Genomic DNA, 17,930 nt, shown 5'->3' with positions numbered 1-17,930 from the left:
TATAAAAATATAAAGAAAGGTGATAGCATTTCATATGTTGTTAACTTTGTTTGGATCAATATTTTTAAAAATCTAATTTTTATAATTTTTGTTAATAGATAATTAAAAATATTAAAAGATAAAAATTGTGAAGATTGGCATGTGTAAATCAGTCAATTGAGTCATTCATAAAGAGAGAAGTTTATTAATTTGAAAATATGAGGGTTTAACTTAACTCATAAAAGGGAGTTCACGTGTCAATTTAGTTAAACTCGTCATCTAATTCAATCAAACTTAATTAGTATGAGTTAAGTAAATTTTACTTAAAACAATCTTATATATATAATTAAATGATATTTCTATTCATGAAAATCTTGATACTTAAACTAAATTTTACTTAATCAACGCTTTTTTTTTTATTATATTACTAAGGAAAAAAGAGCGCCGTATATAGACAGCAGCATAAGACGAGTCGACACCAACAAGATGGAAACAAAAAAGTAAAGGACATCGTGTATAAGCATAACATCCAAAAGAAATTCATACACATCATTCATCGTAAACAACAATAAATACACAACTCAATCAAGAGCTACCATCAACACCAATAAAACAAACCTTCAAAATCAATGCCAAAACCAAAACCAAACCCAAGCTAAACACGCACACACAATCATAAACCAAACTTGAGTCAAAACCTCCAACTCCATCGTGAATGGCCACATAAAGAAGGATCCATTGCCAAGATAGAGAAACTCTTACCTAGTCACAGGACCAACACCTCACATTTAGGCACACACTTATGAAGCTAAAAAAATTAAAAGAAAATAATTAAAGTGATATTGATTGATGTGACTATTTTATTTATCTTTTAATTTTTTTAATTTATGTGTGTGCCTAAATTTTGTTCCTGATTGTGTCTACAGAAGACTTCCTCTGCCACGATAATAATTTAAAACCATCAATCAAATGTACATCTTGCCCCTGCTGCGCGTGGAATGCCACATTATTTCGTGTTTCCAAATAGACCAGCCTAACTAAATAACAAGTACTTCATGTAATCCTCAGCAGCAACAGCAACAAAAAAAAATTACTACTCCCTCCGTCCCAAATTGTATGACGTTTTGGCCATTTTACACGTATTAAGAAATGTAATTAATATTGTGTGGGAAAGAGAAATTATGAGTTGTTTTACAAAATTATCCTTAATAAATAGTATTGAAAAGATAAATGAAATAATTGAAAGAAGAGGGAGTAATTAATAGTTAATGAAATAATTGAAAGAAGAGGGAGTAACATTAATATTTCATTGGTATTATAAAGCGACATACAATTTGGGACGGAGGGAGCAATACCCAACAATGATGAAACTTCTCATGACTTACACTATTCTTTTTTTTTAAGAAGTGTTTTTATTAATTGATTTCGTTTATTCTTTTGATTATTATAAGAAATAATTGTAACTTTATAAATGAGAGAAAAAAAAAATCATCTGATTTTGCAATCAAGATATAGCCTTGATACCCCCAAAACAAAATAAACTAGCCATGGCACTGCATGCCATTATTTCAATTTGCATGGCTTAAAAAGGTGTCAGACACATACACACACACACAAACCTGTACGTGTGTGTTATTTAATGAATTAAGACGAACATGCAAATATTTCATTTGAAATTGAACTTAAACTCAAGTTTGATGGATAGCCTATTGTGGTTACTGGTTATACAAATGCTTATATATATTGTCGTAAAATAAAAAAAAATTAAGACGACTTTTATTCATGAGCTCTATTACGTGCATGAACAGAACTCTTCACAAGGGTTTTTTATTACAAACAAAGCAAAATGATTAGATATATGGAATTGAGGGAATAACTACTACAAATGTGAAACAAAAATTTGAAAGTGGTGCTGCCACGGTGCCCTCTAGGTTGTGAAGAATCAATTTTCTCACTATTGTACTCTAAATGCTATGCTTCCAATGTTGTGCCTCTTCATGGATTTGCTATTGAAAAGTAAATGTGTTGTTACAATACATCTCTGGATTCAAAAATCTTATCATGAATTATTGTGACTCTTGATGAAGAGTGTTTTTCCCCAAACAAAGAGGTGTGTCTTGCTCTATGAGCAGTGCAACAATCATTGTATCAAGACATGCGTACTGGAGACTTGTTATCAGCAATTTCTGTTCCATTTCCAAAATGATTCTTCTATAGTGCACGAGATTAAGTGAATGAAATATTTATCCGTAAAATACTGTTGATAGATAGGCTTGAAGTGGGTCTGCAATTCACTTTTAAAGTATCTTGAAGGGGATTCATTGTCTTCTCATTTTCATCCAAAAATCCTAGATTGATGGGGTGAATCGAACCTGAAGTTGAATTTGACATACACGCTTTAAAAATTCTTTGTGCAATTGTCATCTTCTTGTTCAGAGTTTTATAGCAGCAGTCCCCAGCACAGATCTAACGATGTTTAGGTTCGAATATCAAAATAAGGACATGACTTCTAAATTCATAAAGTTAGAGAAACTTGATTGTGGCAATTTCATTCGTTGCCAAACGATGCAATTTCTCCTTGCAACTTTGAAGGTTGTGCATGTGTTGAATACTCCAAAGTCAATGGACAAAGATAACAAGACTGTTGCAGAAACTAGAGAAAGACAAAATTGGGAAAATGACGAATAAATATGCATGGGACACGTTCTCAATACAATGTCATATTCTTTGTTCGATATCTATCAGAGTTAAAATTTTGACAAGGATCTTTGGAAAAAATTAAAGCAAGTTACATGCAAGAAGATGCAACAAGAAATTTTTTGTTTCTTATTTTAATGATTTTAAGATGCTTGATATGGGCCTGTAATGGAACAAATGCATGAAATAGAACGAATGTTTATTAATTATAAACAGCATAAAATGTATATGGATGAAACCATAATTGTCTCTTCTACCATTGATAAGTTCTCTCCTTCATGGAAAGACTTCAAAAGAAATACGAAACGTAAAAAAGGGAGGACATTTCTTTTGATCAATTGGGAAATCATCTTCGATTAGAAGAACAGTATCGAAAATGGCAAATTCTCATCCAAAAAACTTTGGAAACCTTGAACACGCTCACTTCAAGTATATATTCTTTGACTCAAAGATGACTCTCCAATTGATCAAGACAAACTTTTTATGTTGCATACTTCTTTGAAGTTTTTCCATGAAAGATGTAGTTTATCAATTATTGAGAAGACAATGATGGTTTCATTCATTGATCAAAAAAAAAATGATGGTTTCATTCATATGCATTTTATGTTGTTTATAATTATAAGAATTCATTCTATATCATGCATTTGTTCCATTACAACCCTGTTATCAACCATCTAACAATTATTAAAATGAGTAACAAGAAATTTCTTACTTGTTGCATCTTCTGGCATGTACCTTGCTTCAAGTTTGTCCCAAAGATCTTCAGCATACTTTTTATTCTGATAGATATTGAACAAAGAATCTGACACCCCGTTGAGAATGTGTCATATGTATATGTAATCGTTATTTTCTCACTTATTCCTTTATCTAGTTTCTGCAACAATCTTGTTATCTTTATCCACTGGCCTCGGAGTATTCAACACATACACAACCTTCAAAGTTGAGGAGAAATTGCACCTTTTGCCAACGAATGAAATTGTCACCGTCAAATTTTTCCAACTTAATGAAGTTAGAAATCATTTTATTCAATGAAACAACCATTGCACACAAATAAATCGATAAACGAACCTAATAATTTTCAAATCTGTGTTGGAGAATGCTGCAAAAAAACCTTGAACAAATAGAAGATGATAATGATTGTCCAAAGAATTTCCAAAGTGTTTAGGTTCAATTCACCCCCACCAATTTATGATATTGGATGCAAATGGGAAGAACAACAAATCCCTTTCAAGATTCTTTGGAAACTTTGAAGTGAATTACACACTTACTTCAAGCCTATCTTTCGATAGTATTTTAAAGAAAAATGTTTCTTTCACTTACTCTACTCTCATGCACTAGCAAATAAAATAATGGTTTAGTGAATGCAAATGGTGAAAAATGCCTGAGAACAAGCCTCAATTATGTGTGTCTTGATGTAGTGGTCGTTGCACTAATATAGATCAAGAGACAATTCATTTGGGAAAAAATACTATATTAACCGAGAGTCACAATCATTCATGATCAGATTTTTTAATCAAGAGATGTGTTTATTCATTCGTTTACTGTCATGTAATAAACATGTAGTAAGAACACACCTTTACATTTCAATATCAAATCCATAAAGAAGATGCAGTATTTGGAACCCAAAAAATTTGAAAACATTGATTTTGCACAAGCTAGAGGGAGCCTAGCGCCCTGGCAAACAGCAGTCGGGTGCCCACTGCTCAGCTGTTCTCACATCAATTTTACGTCGTACACTGAATTTTGGGTCATCCAATGTGTATCACATGATTTTTATTAATTTGGAAATCCCTCGCATCATCATCAACAATTATAATAGGTTTTGATTATCTAAAGGATAAAAATTAACAGAGAAATCTTTATAAAAACACAGATAAATTTGGAATAGGAGGATTATATGACCTGCATTCAAAACCTACCAATGTAAATAATTTTTTCAAACTTTCATATGAGTGTCATGTGAAATTTTGTTTACCTCTGTCTAAAAATATATCAATAAATACCAATAGGGTCACATTTAATTCCTAAGAAAAGGAAACTAGACCCAAATTTCACAAGACAGTCGTGTGAAATTTTAACTTGAGTATTTTCCTAAGAAACACAGTTGTTTAATAGTGATACTAACCTATTGAATTAATTTCTTAAATTCATATATTACCATTTGAATGAATAACAATTTTTCTGACAACACCCTATCTGCATCTTTGTCATCCTAAAAGTATCACATCCTGAAAGAAATAAACTGAAAATCAAAAACAAGTTCATAATGCTATGTTTGTAGCTCATCTAAAACATAAATTATAGCAAAAGCTCCACCAAACAATTTTCATCTGTGAGGAAAGAAACCATAAATCATGCTAGTTATTCACATTGTAAAAGTGTCTAGGAAAATAACCAATCACATTAACAAGTAGTGACCTTTCGTTTTTTATTTTTCTTCTTTTCTTTCTTCTTCTTTTTCTTCTTCTTGCATTCCTTTACCGCAGGGAGATCATTTTGTTCCTCTTCACTTGCATCTGAGTCGCCAAAGGATTCTACATGCCGGACATTTCTTTTTGAATTAGAAGTACCACCTAAAATTGAAGAGAATCACAAAGGAAACACTTAATGACTATCCTACAAATTCAATTGAAGAGAGACATAAAATATTAGCTTAATGGCTATAATACAAATTAGATTAATGTTTTGGTTATAGAAATAAAAAATAAAAAATCCATATCTGACAGGAAAGCTTATGTCTAACATTTTTTTTTTTGAAACGGCTAAATTTTATTAATAATGCAACCGAGCTCAAGACGAGTAATAATGCAACCAAGCTCAAGACGAACAAGGGGCGCAAGAACCGAACAAATACAAGGATAACAAAACACAAAAACACCTACAACGATCAACAGCAAATTACAACAACAACACCAATTGGCACATCAAAGCACCCCTACATCCACTATTAGGCAAACACCAAAGGCTACTGCCCAGACCAAAACCAATGCACCCAATTAAACAGAACTGCTGCCAGCCGAAGGACACAGCCAGACCAGAAAAACAACCCCCAAACGCACACTGCTCAGCAGACTGAAACCAAACAGCAGCAAAGACTCAAAACAGCACAGCAGCTAGCAGAGAACTCTAAACTGCACAACCAGACCTGAAACCTCCAGACACAGCAGACAGCAGAACCAGACTGCTTCAGCAGACCAACACACCCCTGCCAAGAGTGCCTGAAGCTAAAGCACCACCAAACTTACCTATTCAGAAAATCATGAGGATTCCAACACCATTCATAGAAGAGGCAAGGAGGCGATTTCGATCTACCAAGATGCCACCTCCCGGATATCGCCTTAATTCCCTCAAAAATGGCGTCAACGCTCTTGACCACATCAATAAAAATCTGATCGTTTATAGACTTCCAAAGTACCCAAGTTGCCGCGTGCCTATTAACCAATACCCCTTGTGGATCTTCTTATTCCAAGACTCACCAATCAAACATGGCATTTGAATAAACAAATTCTGTGGGGTAGTTGAGCTGATGCCTAGCCAATTCACCTTGGACAACAGTTCAAACGAGACATTGCGATGCAAAAAAAAAAGATTAACGATGTTTCCTCCGCATTGTCACAAAACACACATCTAGTAGGACTCTCCTGATCAAGCACATTACGCTTAGCAAGGTTAACTCTAGAAGGAATGCGATCACAAAGGGCAATCACTTTCAAAGACCCCGGGCTTTTCCACAAAGACACAAACGCACGTTCCTCCGCCTCACCCAATCTAGGGTCTAATAAAACCAAATCCTCCAACAACGAATACATTGATTTTACTGAAAACTTACCTCCATATTGCGGACACCAACACCAAAATTTCTCTACATCCGACCATCTCACCCCCTCCAAAACCTCCTTAAGATTATTCAAAAGGAAAAGAGAAAAGAGAGGATGTGTGCATGTTGAGTCCCTAATCTGGCTCTAAGATATGGTGTGTGAATGCTGTGTCCCTAATCTGGCTCTAGGATATGGTGTCTGCATGTATGGCCATGAATTGCCCTAACAACGGGTTTAAATGGGAGATAAGAGAGAAGAGGGGATATACATGTCAAGTGACTCTAATCTGTTCATGCATGAAGATGTGCATGCGCACGAGCACGCAACATATGTACAAGTGTTACCCAAAAGGCCAAGACACAATATATATTATACATATATCAAAATTCCCTCATTCTAATACTACAAACAAGTAACAACCAAGCAGGAAAGCTCAACCATGAAATCGGAAAGATCACATTGACAACTGGTGTTACCATGTCTTACCAGTTACCACAATACACTCATAAATCACTAATTTACTATTCCCAAACATAACATTTCTTATATTGCTCAAAAAAACATTTTCTTATTAAACATGGCAAAAGGATTATAAATATATGCATCAAATTATCACAAGCCAAACCCAATAACAGAAAAACACACATGACAACATATCACCCATTCAACTATTAATCCCTATTTTCCCACTTACATATTAATAATAACATATGCAATTTATACCAGTTCACCATTTCTTCTCTTAATCAAATTTTCATCATATTTTTGGTCATCATCAATGGACTGCAATAATATATTTAGTATATTTTGTGACTTTTGTATATGTACCCTAAACACATTGTATCATATATTATCATATATCTGAATCGGACACGCATCATATCGGATACTCTGATACAAATATGTATCAAATTATCATAAGCCAGGTCAAACCCATCATTCCACAATAATCTCTAAAAAAAACACTTGATATCATCATCATACAGATAATTACAGTAACAAAACATAAACCAATCACCACATCATCAATTAATAACCAAATAAAATGAACAAAAAGAAATAATCAAACACACACAACAAACAAAAACAGAGAGAAATTCAAACCATTACTTGTAGAAACAGTTTGTTTGGCATTTTTAACAGCAACTTCAAGTAGATCAGGGTTAATAGACGCCAATCCATTAGGTTCCTTCAACTTCCTCTCCAAAAACTTAGCCAAAGCCGCCGCTTTATTCGTCGCAACAGGTCCACCAGGATGAGCCAATCTACTCCAAAAATCACAAATCCAAATCAGACCCACTAAAGTTAAAGGAATTACAAATCAACCCACGAATTCAAAATAAAAAATTTCACCAATTGGTTGGTTGGGTTAGTTATGAAGCGTAAAATTAAAAGAGGAACCCTACCTGGGTTTGGATTTGTGGGAGTTGGGAAGAATGGGAAGAGGAGCGAATTTGCTGCCACGAAGTGCGCGTCGTTCATCTTCTGTAAGAGTTTCGATCTCTTTCGCCATTTCGAATTTGGGAGAAATTTTCCGTTGTGCGTTTACAGAAAATTTTAACTTGTCTTTTTAACTTTTTCAAATACAATTTGATTTATAGCACTAAAGAAATAGTTAATTTGACCGGTAGTTTTTGGATGCTCTGAATCTACCATCTCTTTCCTTTTCATAAATTCTTCTTTTTACTGCGAAAAAGAAAGAAAAAGGTAAATGTTTTTCTTACCCTTTTTCTCATAAATTTTCTCCCTGTAATTAATAATTATTGATAAATTTTTCCATAAGATAACTAAAATTGATGTAGGATCAAGTGCAATGTAATATGTTTAGTTAATGTAGTATCTCATATGATCTCACATGCAATATAACATGTTTAGTTCATGTGTCGTGTCATAGTATATAATGGAAAAATTATTTTAAGTGTGTGCCGGTGACAATAACTGATTTTGAATGAATTGGTTCTAAATAATAATGAGTTGAAGGTAAAATGATTTATGTTTGTATTTATGCAAAAATGAATTTAACGATAATTTTAAGGTTAAAATCAATTGGAAAAGGAAAAAGTTATAAATCTTAACTTCAAGTAGAATCAATTCTACAAACAAAATCGGTTCTTTAAATCATCCAAATGATAAAATCTATTTTGATCCTCCAAAATTGAAAAATAAAACATATGATAAATAACATTTTACAATTTCTCGATGTATTTGTTAATTTATAAAATCGAGAGACTATTTTGGTCAATACTTACATTTTAGGATCAATTTGTCTGATCACTCTTTTGTTTTCCTTGTCTTTTCTTCTAATCCCCGACTGATTGTATGTTTGTTTTTATTTATTAGGCTTAATACATCATTTGATCACTTAACTTAATTCTTTTTTTGAGAATGGTCCGCTAACTAAAAAACATCTTAAATTGGTCTCTTAACTCTTAAGTCTTCTTCTGTTACCTCTTTTGGTCCTCTCCATTAGTTTTTTAATATCTAATATCTTTGATTTGATTTCAGTCATTCGATTGCATGTCTATTATATACAACAATGAACCACCAACACCTAATTTTTTTTCCCTTTCTTCATCTTTTTCCTTCCACCATTTCTTCATGTTCATACAAAATTCATACACATTCATACAATATACCAAAAAAATCCAGAAAAAAATCAACATTTAACCAACAAATAAAACTCAAATTCAACATCAATTCATCTCTTCAACATCATGAATTCATGGCTTTCACATAAAATGTACAATTGTCAAAATTGTGACTTTTTTTTATAATACACAAGAGGGATAAAAAAGATCACGTTAGTTAACTACAACTATGAAAAGGTAAAATCTATTAAAAAAAAAATTAAAGAAGAAGGCTAACAACACTCTCTTTTTAACATTCTCTACAGCACTCACTCTATCATTGGATGAAATCAATGAGGACTCCACCATTTTATGTGGGGATCCGTTTTCAAAGTGTGGGATCCACATTAATTTCATCCAATGAGAGAGTGAATGCTAGAGAGAATATTAAAAAGAAAGTGTTGCTAGCCCTCCTCAAAAATTAAAAATCTAATGGTGCTTCAACATAACGATCCAGCAAGCAAGAACTTCAAAACAACCACAAGTCCACAACATAGTCTCGTGTTTAAGAACTTGTAAAATTTGTCACAAACTTAAGTAGTTAGTACCCTCAGACACAACATGCTTGGCCAATTCTCCAGGAAGAACAAGTCTCACTGCAGTTAGCACCCGCATGAGCTTTCTCCTCGACAGTGTATTTCTTCTCCTCTGCGGGTTTCTTCTCAGCTGGCTTCTTCTCTCACTTTGGTGCCATCGAATCGAAGAATTGGTATCAGAAAAGTTCTAGGGTTTCGAATTGGGAATGGAAATTGGAGTTGGAAGAATTGAAAGAAACCGGTTGTGGATCTTCAAATTGTGAGTTAACAACTTAATCTCCTAATGATGACCCGATTTTGTTTCTTTTTAAAATAATGGATTTGAACCCTTCTTTTGATTTTGCGATGGTTATGGGTATGGTGGAGTTAATGAATTTGGGTATGAATTGATGATGACAAAGGAGGGTGTTGATGATGATAGATAAAGATGACAATGATGGTTGTCTGGTGATTAAAGAGTATGTGTATAATATTTATTCATTTAGGATTTTTTGGATTTTATTGATGAAGTTGTTGTTGAAGTTCATGAAGGGATGAGGGAAGAAGAAGATGAATGAATTTTATTAGGTGTTAGTGGTTCACAGTAAAATACAATAGACTCTGGTGATTAAAGAGTAGGTGTATAATATTTATTCATTTTGGATATTTTGGATTTTATTGATGAAGTTGTTGTTGAAGTTCATGAACGGATGAGGGAAGAGATGAGGGAAGAAGAAGATGAATGAATTTTATTAGGTGTTAGTGGTTCACAGTAAAATACAATAGACTCTACATGATTCAACGGTCATCTTTTAAAGAAAAAATCAAATGGTTGCAATTAAAAAAATTAATAAGGCGTATGGTGGACCACCTTTAAATATGGTTCACCTTAGACATTTGATGTTAAAAACTAACGGAGAGGACCAAAAGTGGTAACGGAAGAAGACATAAGCAACCAATTTGAAACGTTTTTAAGTTAAGGGACTATTCTAAACAAAAAAATTAAGTTAAGGAACTAAACGATGTATTAAGTCTATTTATTATAGGAAAATGCTAACCAATACCCTCTGAACAATGTTTAAGGAAGCAAATATAGTAATAACTTTTAAACATGTGGATAACTTTATATATAGTGGATGTGTTGAAAGCAACACTCCAATAGCTAGCTACAACCGAAACAGTTATTTCAACAAACAAACAAAAAATCGAAACAGTGATTGCTCATGTGGACGTTAAAACAAACAAGCATTAAAACTAGATTACACCCCTTGCCTAGGGTGGAAATGTGTGTCATCTTTGTTGTCGTTGAGGAACAAATTTTTGTGTCGTCTATAATAATAACTATATTAATTGAGTAGTGATATTTGAACATCCATTTGAGACAATTTTTGTGACAACTTCTTTTCTCTCTCTTTTCATTGATCAAAAACAATTGAGAGAGAAAAATGAAGAGAGAGAATAAGATTATAATGTGAGTATGAGAGAGAATGTTGTTTAAAAGTTGTCATAAAATTGATGTACAAATATCATTTCTCATATTAATTGACATCGAAATGCGTAGGATTGAGAGGCAGGGGAACCACTGAGCGGGTCTTACAATTCCTTTGAATTGAATAACCAATTCCTTTGCATAGAGGATTGCTATAACGTACAAAAGCTGTATGCACCAAACACACAATCATCCACATGGAATAGTACATATTGTTACCCTTCGAAAATCCGAGACATATTTAAGTCATGACAACATGCTTAAAAACCCCAAACAGACGCACCAGTTTGGTTGAACAGTTAACTTTAGCAGTACCTTATAAAAGTGGAACTAATAAGGTGTAACTTAAGTTAATATTTAGTGTTGCTAGTAGCATCAATGACATCAATTCATTCACAGATATGATCACTCATGCCTGTCACCTCGGCAATACCTCCAGCATTGTCACTACTGGGCCTGCAGGCATCAAATAGCTAACCAGTAGGAACGGTGCTCAACATCCTCAAGGGCAGGGGCAACAACCATGCATTGCTGCAAAACTAAAATTCGCAACTGCTGATTGCAATTTAAGGAGTTGGAATAATGACAGACTTGTTTTCCAGACCAACACAAGCAAAAAGTATGAATTATATGATGACGTATTTCACGGATTATAGAGTTCAAGAATATGAGTAAACATCAGCAAAATAAGATCTATCATTTGCATATAAATCAGATCAAACGCACTAGGGCAAAGTTTTGTGATATACATGAATAAATGATGTTTGTATCAAGGACCGTATATCCAGAACAGACTTCGAGATAATCCATATATCTACCCATGGCTGATGGTGGCAGTTTTTGGAAGTTGGACGGATTTAACACCTTGTATATTCAGAACGGTCAAATAGGAATTTCGGAAAGCAAAATAAAAGAGAACTAAAAGAATTCACAAATCTTGTAAATTTGAGAAATGTTTGATTTCAGTTCAAACTTCTCATGCCATTCCAAGAGAAAATAAATAACAAGTTACACAGCTTGAGAGCTTGATAGTAGACTAAATAAAATATAGAAAGAATGTGTCAAAACAAAACACTGATCAGCTGGAAGGAATCAAAGTTCTTGATTATAAATGAAAAACAATTTATGATTTCTCTTCCTCGTATAACAACTTATTACAACCAAAACCCATTAATAAGTCTCACCTCTAAAACTTTAAGTAGAAAATGAAGAGAGAACAGATTATGCAGCTCTACTTGCTTTCTTCTTTCCCTCTTTCTTTGGAGGACTTGCCACTTTTTCTTTGACCATTCTCGACAAGACATCTGCTTGCTTTGTGTTCCCTTGCTGATTAAGGCTCTTGATCAGCTCGTCCCGGCTGCTCCAATCTGTTGCACCTCGTTTCTCCATAATTTTACATAAGATGGAATATGCGTTGAGGGTCTTTCCTGCTGCTAAGAGAGTATCTAAAACCTTATCATAGTTTGAAAAGTCAATGATGATGTCTCTCTCGAGAACAAAATCTAACAATCTGAGAGCAGCAATCCTCTTTTCTTTCTCACAGAGAATGGATAGAAGGTGGTCAAAATCAGGCTCACACCCACTGTTCATAAGCAAATCAATTCTGCCCAAAGCTTCTTCAACATGACCTCTGATGAAAAGGGCCTCCAATATCTTTGAAACCAAGTCCATATTGTTCTTCACCCCCTTCTCCACCATATTTTTCATTACTCTGCTTGCAGTTTGGACCCTGCCATCTTCAAACAAACTCTCCATAACTGACCTGTAAAGGGACGAATTTGGTTCATGTCCACCTTCAAGCATGTGGTCCAAAGCTGTTTTAGCATCAGCAGGTTCTCCTTTTCTCAAGTAACTCTCGATAAGCAATCTATAGGAATATTCATCACTATGAACCTTTCTCCTACTCATGATCGTAGCAATCTCAAATGCAGAGTCAGGGTTTCCTTCTTTCGAGTGTCCACACATCAAATTATTAAAAGCAACTGGATCCAGAACACCCTTTTTCATCAACTGCCGAAAAAACATTTCCGCTTTCGCCGTCTTCCCATTGTCACACAGATACCCAATCATCCGGTTATAAGCACTAGCTTCCATTTCATAGGAAGTCTCTGGCCTCAACACAATATCCTTCTCAATCAACTTATCCAACAATTTCTCCGCCCGGTCATACACATTAGCCTTACAGAAATTCTCAATCAACACACCATAATGACCCGCCTCCGTAGGAATACTCAACCTAATCATCGCGTTCAACACATCCACCGCAGCATCCAAGTTCCCACCTTTACACTGACACTCCATCAACTTCATGAAAACCGAATTATCCTTAGGAGCAATATACCTCTCCACCATCTCCCCCAAAACATTCCCTGCCTCCACCATTTTATCAGCATCACACAACCCTGGCAACAACGTAGTAAACGTAACAGCATTCGGCTTAATCCCACAATCCTTCATCTCCTCAAAAACCTCAAACGCCCTATCAACCTTCCCCACATCAACAAACCCTTTCAACATAGTAGTATAACTAATCACATTGGGCATCAAATTCTTCCCTTTCATCTCCACAAACAAACTCTCTGCCTCATCAACTTTCTTAAACCGAAAAAACCCATGAATCAAAGTATTATACGTCACAACATCAGGCTCAATACCCCTACTTTTCATATCATCATAAAACCTAACAGCAGTATCTAATTTCAAAGACAAAAACATACCCCAAAGCAGAATATTATAAGTATGTCTAGTAGGTTCAATACCTTCCCTCAACATCGCATTATAAACCCGTTTCGCCATCATATACCTTCCTCTCCTCAAAATCACCTTAAACAAAGCATCATAAGCCTTAACACTCTTTTGATCACACTTCTGAAAGATCTTAACAGCTTCCTGAACAATCCCAGCACGACCATAGCCTTCGATCAAAGCAACAAACATATCTTCATCATAAGGTAACCCCTTTTTAGGTAAATCAAGTAGAATACAACGAGCATGGTTAAGTTTGTTATAACGGGTTAGGATTTGAAGCATTTTGAGAGTGGTGTTAGTGTCATGAATGAAAAGATTAGATCTTTCCAGCCATCTGTAGAATTTTAAAGCTTGATCGGGATTTGCGGCGGCGGTGGAGTGAAGGATGTTGTAAACAAGATTTGAATCGAATTTGGAGACGACGGAGCGGATTGAATGTTGGAGACGGGTTGTCCAGACGCGGTTTGTGAGCATGCGGGTGATGATGTGTTCTGGGTTTTGGGATTGGGATTGGGTGGTTCTGGTTCGGGATTGTGGGAGGTGAGGCTCGGAGAGAGGTTCAGGAGGGGTGTGGAGAGGGAGGTCGGGTTCGGAGAGGGGTTCGGCGATGGAAGTGGAGGTGGAGAAACGGGAGAGGTAAGTGGAGGGGAAGATTGGGTGGAGAGATGGACGCCATCGGAGAAGCTTGGAGTTGTTGGAAAAGAAAGACATGGTTGTGAGAAGTGAGATTCTGCAGCTTCGTGGTGAAGATTCGAGGGTTATTAGGGTTTAAGACCCACCCTCTTTTGCTTGCTGGTTTATTTTATTTTATTAATTTAAAAACTGGATGTAATATTATTTAGGTTTAATAGTGTTTTTCACCTGTGATATAGATCATTTTCGATTTTTCATCCATACAAACATTTTTGGTTTGAATGACTTCCTTGTAAAATTTTTTTTTTTTCCTTCAGAAAACAACTCTCCTCCATCTAACTCAGCAAATTCACTTATGTGGCGCTGATTTGATATTTTTTTTCTCATTTTTTATTTTTTTTAATTGGCCACGTGTAAAAAATATATTCACATCAGATTTTATTTTTAAAATATTTGAATATAAATTTTAAAAATAAAAAAAAAATCAAAAATCGAAAATTAATTTTTAAAAAATTCAAAAAAAATATAAAAAAACAATAAAATAGTCATATTTGTTTCCAAAAAATTTAAAAATTGAAAAAAAAATAGATTTTTTTTCAAATATTTTAAAAATTAGAAAAAATCAGAAAATGTAATCAGATTTTTTTAAAATTAAAAATATTTTAAAAAATTCTGGAATTTAATTTTCAAAATAAAGCAAATTTTCAAAATTACAAAAGAGGTTAGATTTTTTAAAAAAAACTGTATACAAATATAGAAAAAATTCAGATTTTTTATTCGAAAATTTTATTCCACAATTTTAATAAAATATTGGGAAAAAATCATTTCATTCCACAAATAAAAGATTTATAATTTCTACCTCCTCTAAGGAAAAAGCTTAATTCTAGGAAAAATGGAATTTCCACGACTTTTTTAAAACCCTCTAAATTTGTATCCAGATTTTTTAAAATTAAATTTTTTTTCATAATATTATTAAAAAATCTGACCTTTTTTTTAATTTTGAAAATTAAATTCCATAATTTTTTAAAATCTTAATAGTTTTTTTTCTAATTTTTGAAAAAAAAAATCTAATTTTTTTTCTATTTTTCTATTTTTTTATATTTCGGAAAAAATCATACTATCTTTTCGGAATTTTTTAAAAATTATTTTTTTATTTTTAAAATTTTTGGATAAAAAAAACTGAATATTTTTATGATTTTTTTATTTTTTAAAATTCATTTTCAAATATTTTAAAAGTAAAATTTGATGTGGAAATATTTTTTTTACATGTGGCCAATTAAAAATGAAAAAAAATGTCAAATCAGCGCCACGTAAGCGAATTTGCTGAGTTGGATGGGGGAGGAGTGTTTTCTGGAGAAAAAAAAAAGTTTTACAAGGATGCAAATAAAACCGAAAAATTTACAGGGGTGAAAAGCACTATTAACCCTATTATTTAATTTAATTTTGGCTTTAACTTATTTTTGATCATTTATATTATGAAACCTTTGAGTTGGAGTGTGTTTTGATAGGAGTGAGTTGTAATGAATGTTTATCGTTGATTGAATTCACATGCAACAACAATTTTCATTCGACTGTTGGTATGATATGGAAGGATATGTAGAACACCTTTGTGTTGATATGATCGGAAGAAAGTGTCATGATTGGACCGGAAGTTGTTCAGCAAACTAGATAAAAGGTTAAGATGATCCAGAAGAAGATGAAAGCATCGTGGAGTAGACAGAAGAGTTATCATGATAAGCGGAGGAAAGGTATTTAATTTCAAGTTGAAGATTATGTATTTGGTTAATCAGGTGATTAGTGTTGGACATGCTTTGAAGTCTAGGAAGTTGACACCGTGTTTTATTGGTATGTAACATATTACAGAGAGGGTACGAGAAGTTGCTTATCGGATTGTGTTACTGACGTCGTTGTCGAATCTTCATAATGTATTTCATGTGTCACAAATTCATAAATATGTCTACGACTCATCGCATGTGATTCGAGTGAATGATTTGCAAGTAAGGGATAATTTGACCGTGAAGACTGTGTCATTGAGGATTGAAGATCGAGAAGTTAAGCGGTTGAGAGGAAAGGAAATTAAATTGCCTTCGTGAAAGTGATTTGGGGAGGACCTACGGGAGATAGCATAACTTGGGAGTTAGAGGATCGGATCAAGGAAGCGTATCCGAAATTGTTTCCTTCAAATAATTTTCTATGACAAAAATTCTTTTAAGTGGAGAAGAGTTGTAATATTCCGATTTTTAGTTTATTATTATTTTAATTATTTAAAATCTATGTGTTTGAATTGGTGTGGACGAAAATTCTTTAAGTGGATGAGAGTTGTAATATCTCGTTTTAATTATTTACTGGCTCCACTTTTTTTATGTCTTCCTCCTCCAACCAAGCATTTTTTTAATCTAAATTGCTTCTTAACCGTGTTTCTCACTATATTTGTCAACTGCAATAAAATCGATGAATAATCTTATCTATTTGCAATAAGGTTGGTTAGTGTAGCACGTAGGTATATATCGCACCATGCTTGTGTGGCCATAGCTCGATCCATACGCTCTTTTGTTCCTCCATTACTATCTCACCCTCTTCCCCATGTATATTGGTAGCCTTTCAACGGTAAATCAACAAGGTTGCAGTCTTGAACAACTTTTCTAAAGTCGTGTATGATTTCGTTTATCTCTATTCGATTGATGTAATTAAAATCCCCTTTATGTACCATGTGAGACTAATGTTTTGCGCTAGAGTTTGCAATAAATTCCAAGAATCCTTGCTACTCTCTATTCATAGAAAATCCTAGAAACTAGTAAATCATCAATGATGTTGTTTATGTTGTTTCGTTACTTCTATGTTGATGAAATTTATATTCCCTCCGTCCCTAAATAAATGACCTAGTTGACTCTGACACACATACCAATGCATATGTTTTATCTTTGATATCTTCAATTCTTTACTAAAAAAAATTATAAAAATTTAATATTTTAAAAATACTCATCGAGACGAATCCAACAACATCTTACATGATATTATTTATCTTTGTGAATTAGTAGAAAAGTATGTCAAAGTACATCAAGTCAATAATGCATATTGTCAACTAGGTCATTTATTAAGGGACGGAGGGAGTAGCATAATTTATCAAGTTTACATTGAAAAGGTTGCCTCCACAGGCAATCAAGTCCACCGCTTCTACCAACACGATCAACTGCAAATGGCTCCACCAAAACCAATCTATTTTATTCGCATGGACACGTGTCTCACTAAAAAATATCACAGTTGATCTAGACTATCGAACGAGGTCACATAAAATCGAAATTGTCCTCGAGTTGTCCAAACTCAGGTTCCGACACTATTCTCGACAAACTTGACCGTTAGATCAACTGATAAAAAATGAGCATCATGAACTTTCGCTATAATTGCTCTTGTGTTTCAAAAACTT

General features: G+C 33.7%; 2 protein-coding genes across 4 annotated transcripts; both read right to left on the bottom strand.

The window, feature by feature from the left end:
• Window positions 1–466: 466 nt before the first annotated feature.
• LOC25488180 (uncharacterized) lies at window positions 467–8,081 on the bottom strand. 3 transcript variants are annotated; one of them, XM_024777416.2, is made up of 5 exons: window positions 7,901–8,081; window positions 7,599–7,759; window positions 5,095–5,249; window positions 4,835–4,904; window positions 467–741 (listed from the first exon to the last, which is right to left on the bottom strand). In XM_024777416.2, the coding sequence occupies exons 1-4, from the start codon at window positions 8,005–8,007 to the stop codon at window positions 4,884–4,886; spliced, it is 444 nt and encodes a 147-aa protein (XP_024633184.1). In that variant the 5' UTR covers window positions 8,008–8,081; the 3' UTR covers window positions 467–741; window positions 4,835–4,883. The 3 variants fall into 3 exon arrangements, with proteins under 3 accessions (XP_024633184.1, XP_024633183.1, XP_024633185.1); XM_024777415.2 differs by lacking the exon at window positions 467–741 and having other exon boundaries at window positions 4,560–4,904; XM_024777417.2 differs by lacking the exon at window positions 467–741 and having other exon boundaries at window positions 4,560–4,904; window positions 7,605–7,759; window positions 7,901–8,078.
• Window positions 8,082–12,126: 4,045 nt separating this feature from the next.
• LOC25488179 (pentatricopeptide repeat-containing protein At2g37230) lies at window positions 12,127–14,663 on the bottom strand. The gene has a single exon (XM_013607849.3). The coding sequence runs from the start codon at window positions 14,582–14,584 to the stop codon at window positions 12,347–12,349; it is 2,238 nt and encodes a 745-aa protein (XP_013463303.1). The 5' UTR covers window positions 14,585–14,663; the 3' UTR covers window positions 12,127–12,346.
• Window positions 14,664–17,930: the final 3,267 nt, after the last annotated feature.

Source organism: Medicago truncatula, chromosome 2 (genome assembly GCF_003473485.1).
Source record: "Medicago truncatula cultivar Jemalong A17 chromosome 2, MtrunA17r5.0-ANR, whole genome shotgun sequence".
NCBI classification, from domain to species: Eukaryota; Viridiplantae; Streptophyta; class Magnoliopsida; order Fabales; family Fabaceae; genus Medicago; species Medicago truncatula.
The sequence above is the reverse complement of the archived record's forward strand: the minus strand, read 5'-3'. Positions and strand labels throughout refer to the sequence as shown.

Excerpts from the sequence above, each read along its gene's own strand:
- LOC25488179 (XM_013607849.3), bottom strand. The coding sequence starts at position 14,584 with ATGTCTTTCTTTTCCAACAACTCCAAGCTTCTCCGATGGCGTCCATCT.
- LOC25488180 (XM_024777416.2), bottom strand. The coding sequence starts at position 8,007 with ATGGCGAAAGAGATCGAAACTCTTACAGAAGATGAACGACGCGCACTT. Across the intron at positions 7,760-7,900 it reads TCCCACAAATCCAAACCCAG|ATTGGCTCATCCTGGTGGAC; the intron begins GTAGGGTTCCTC and ends TTTTTGGAGTAG. Across the intron at positions 4,905-5,094 it reads AGAAAAATAAAAAACGAAAG|GATGTGATACTTTTAGGATG; the intron begins GTCACTACTTGT and ends TATTTCTTTCAG.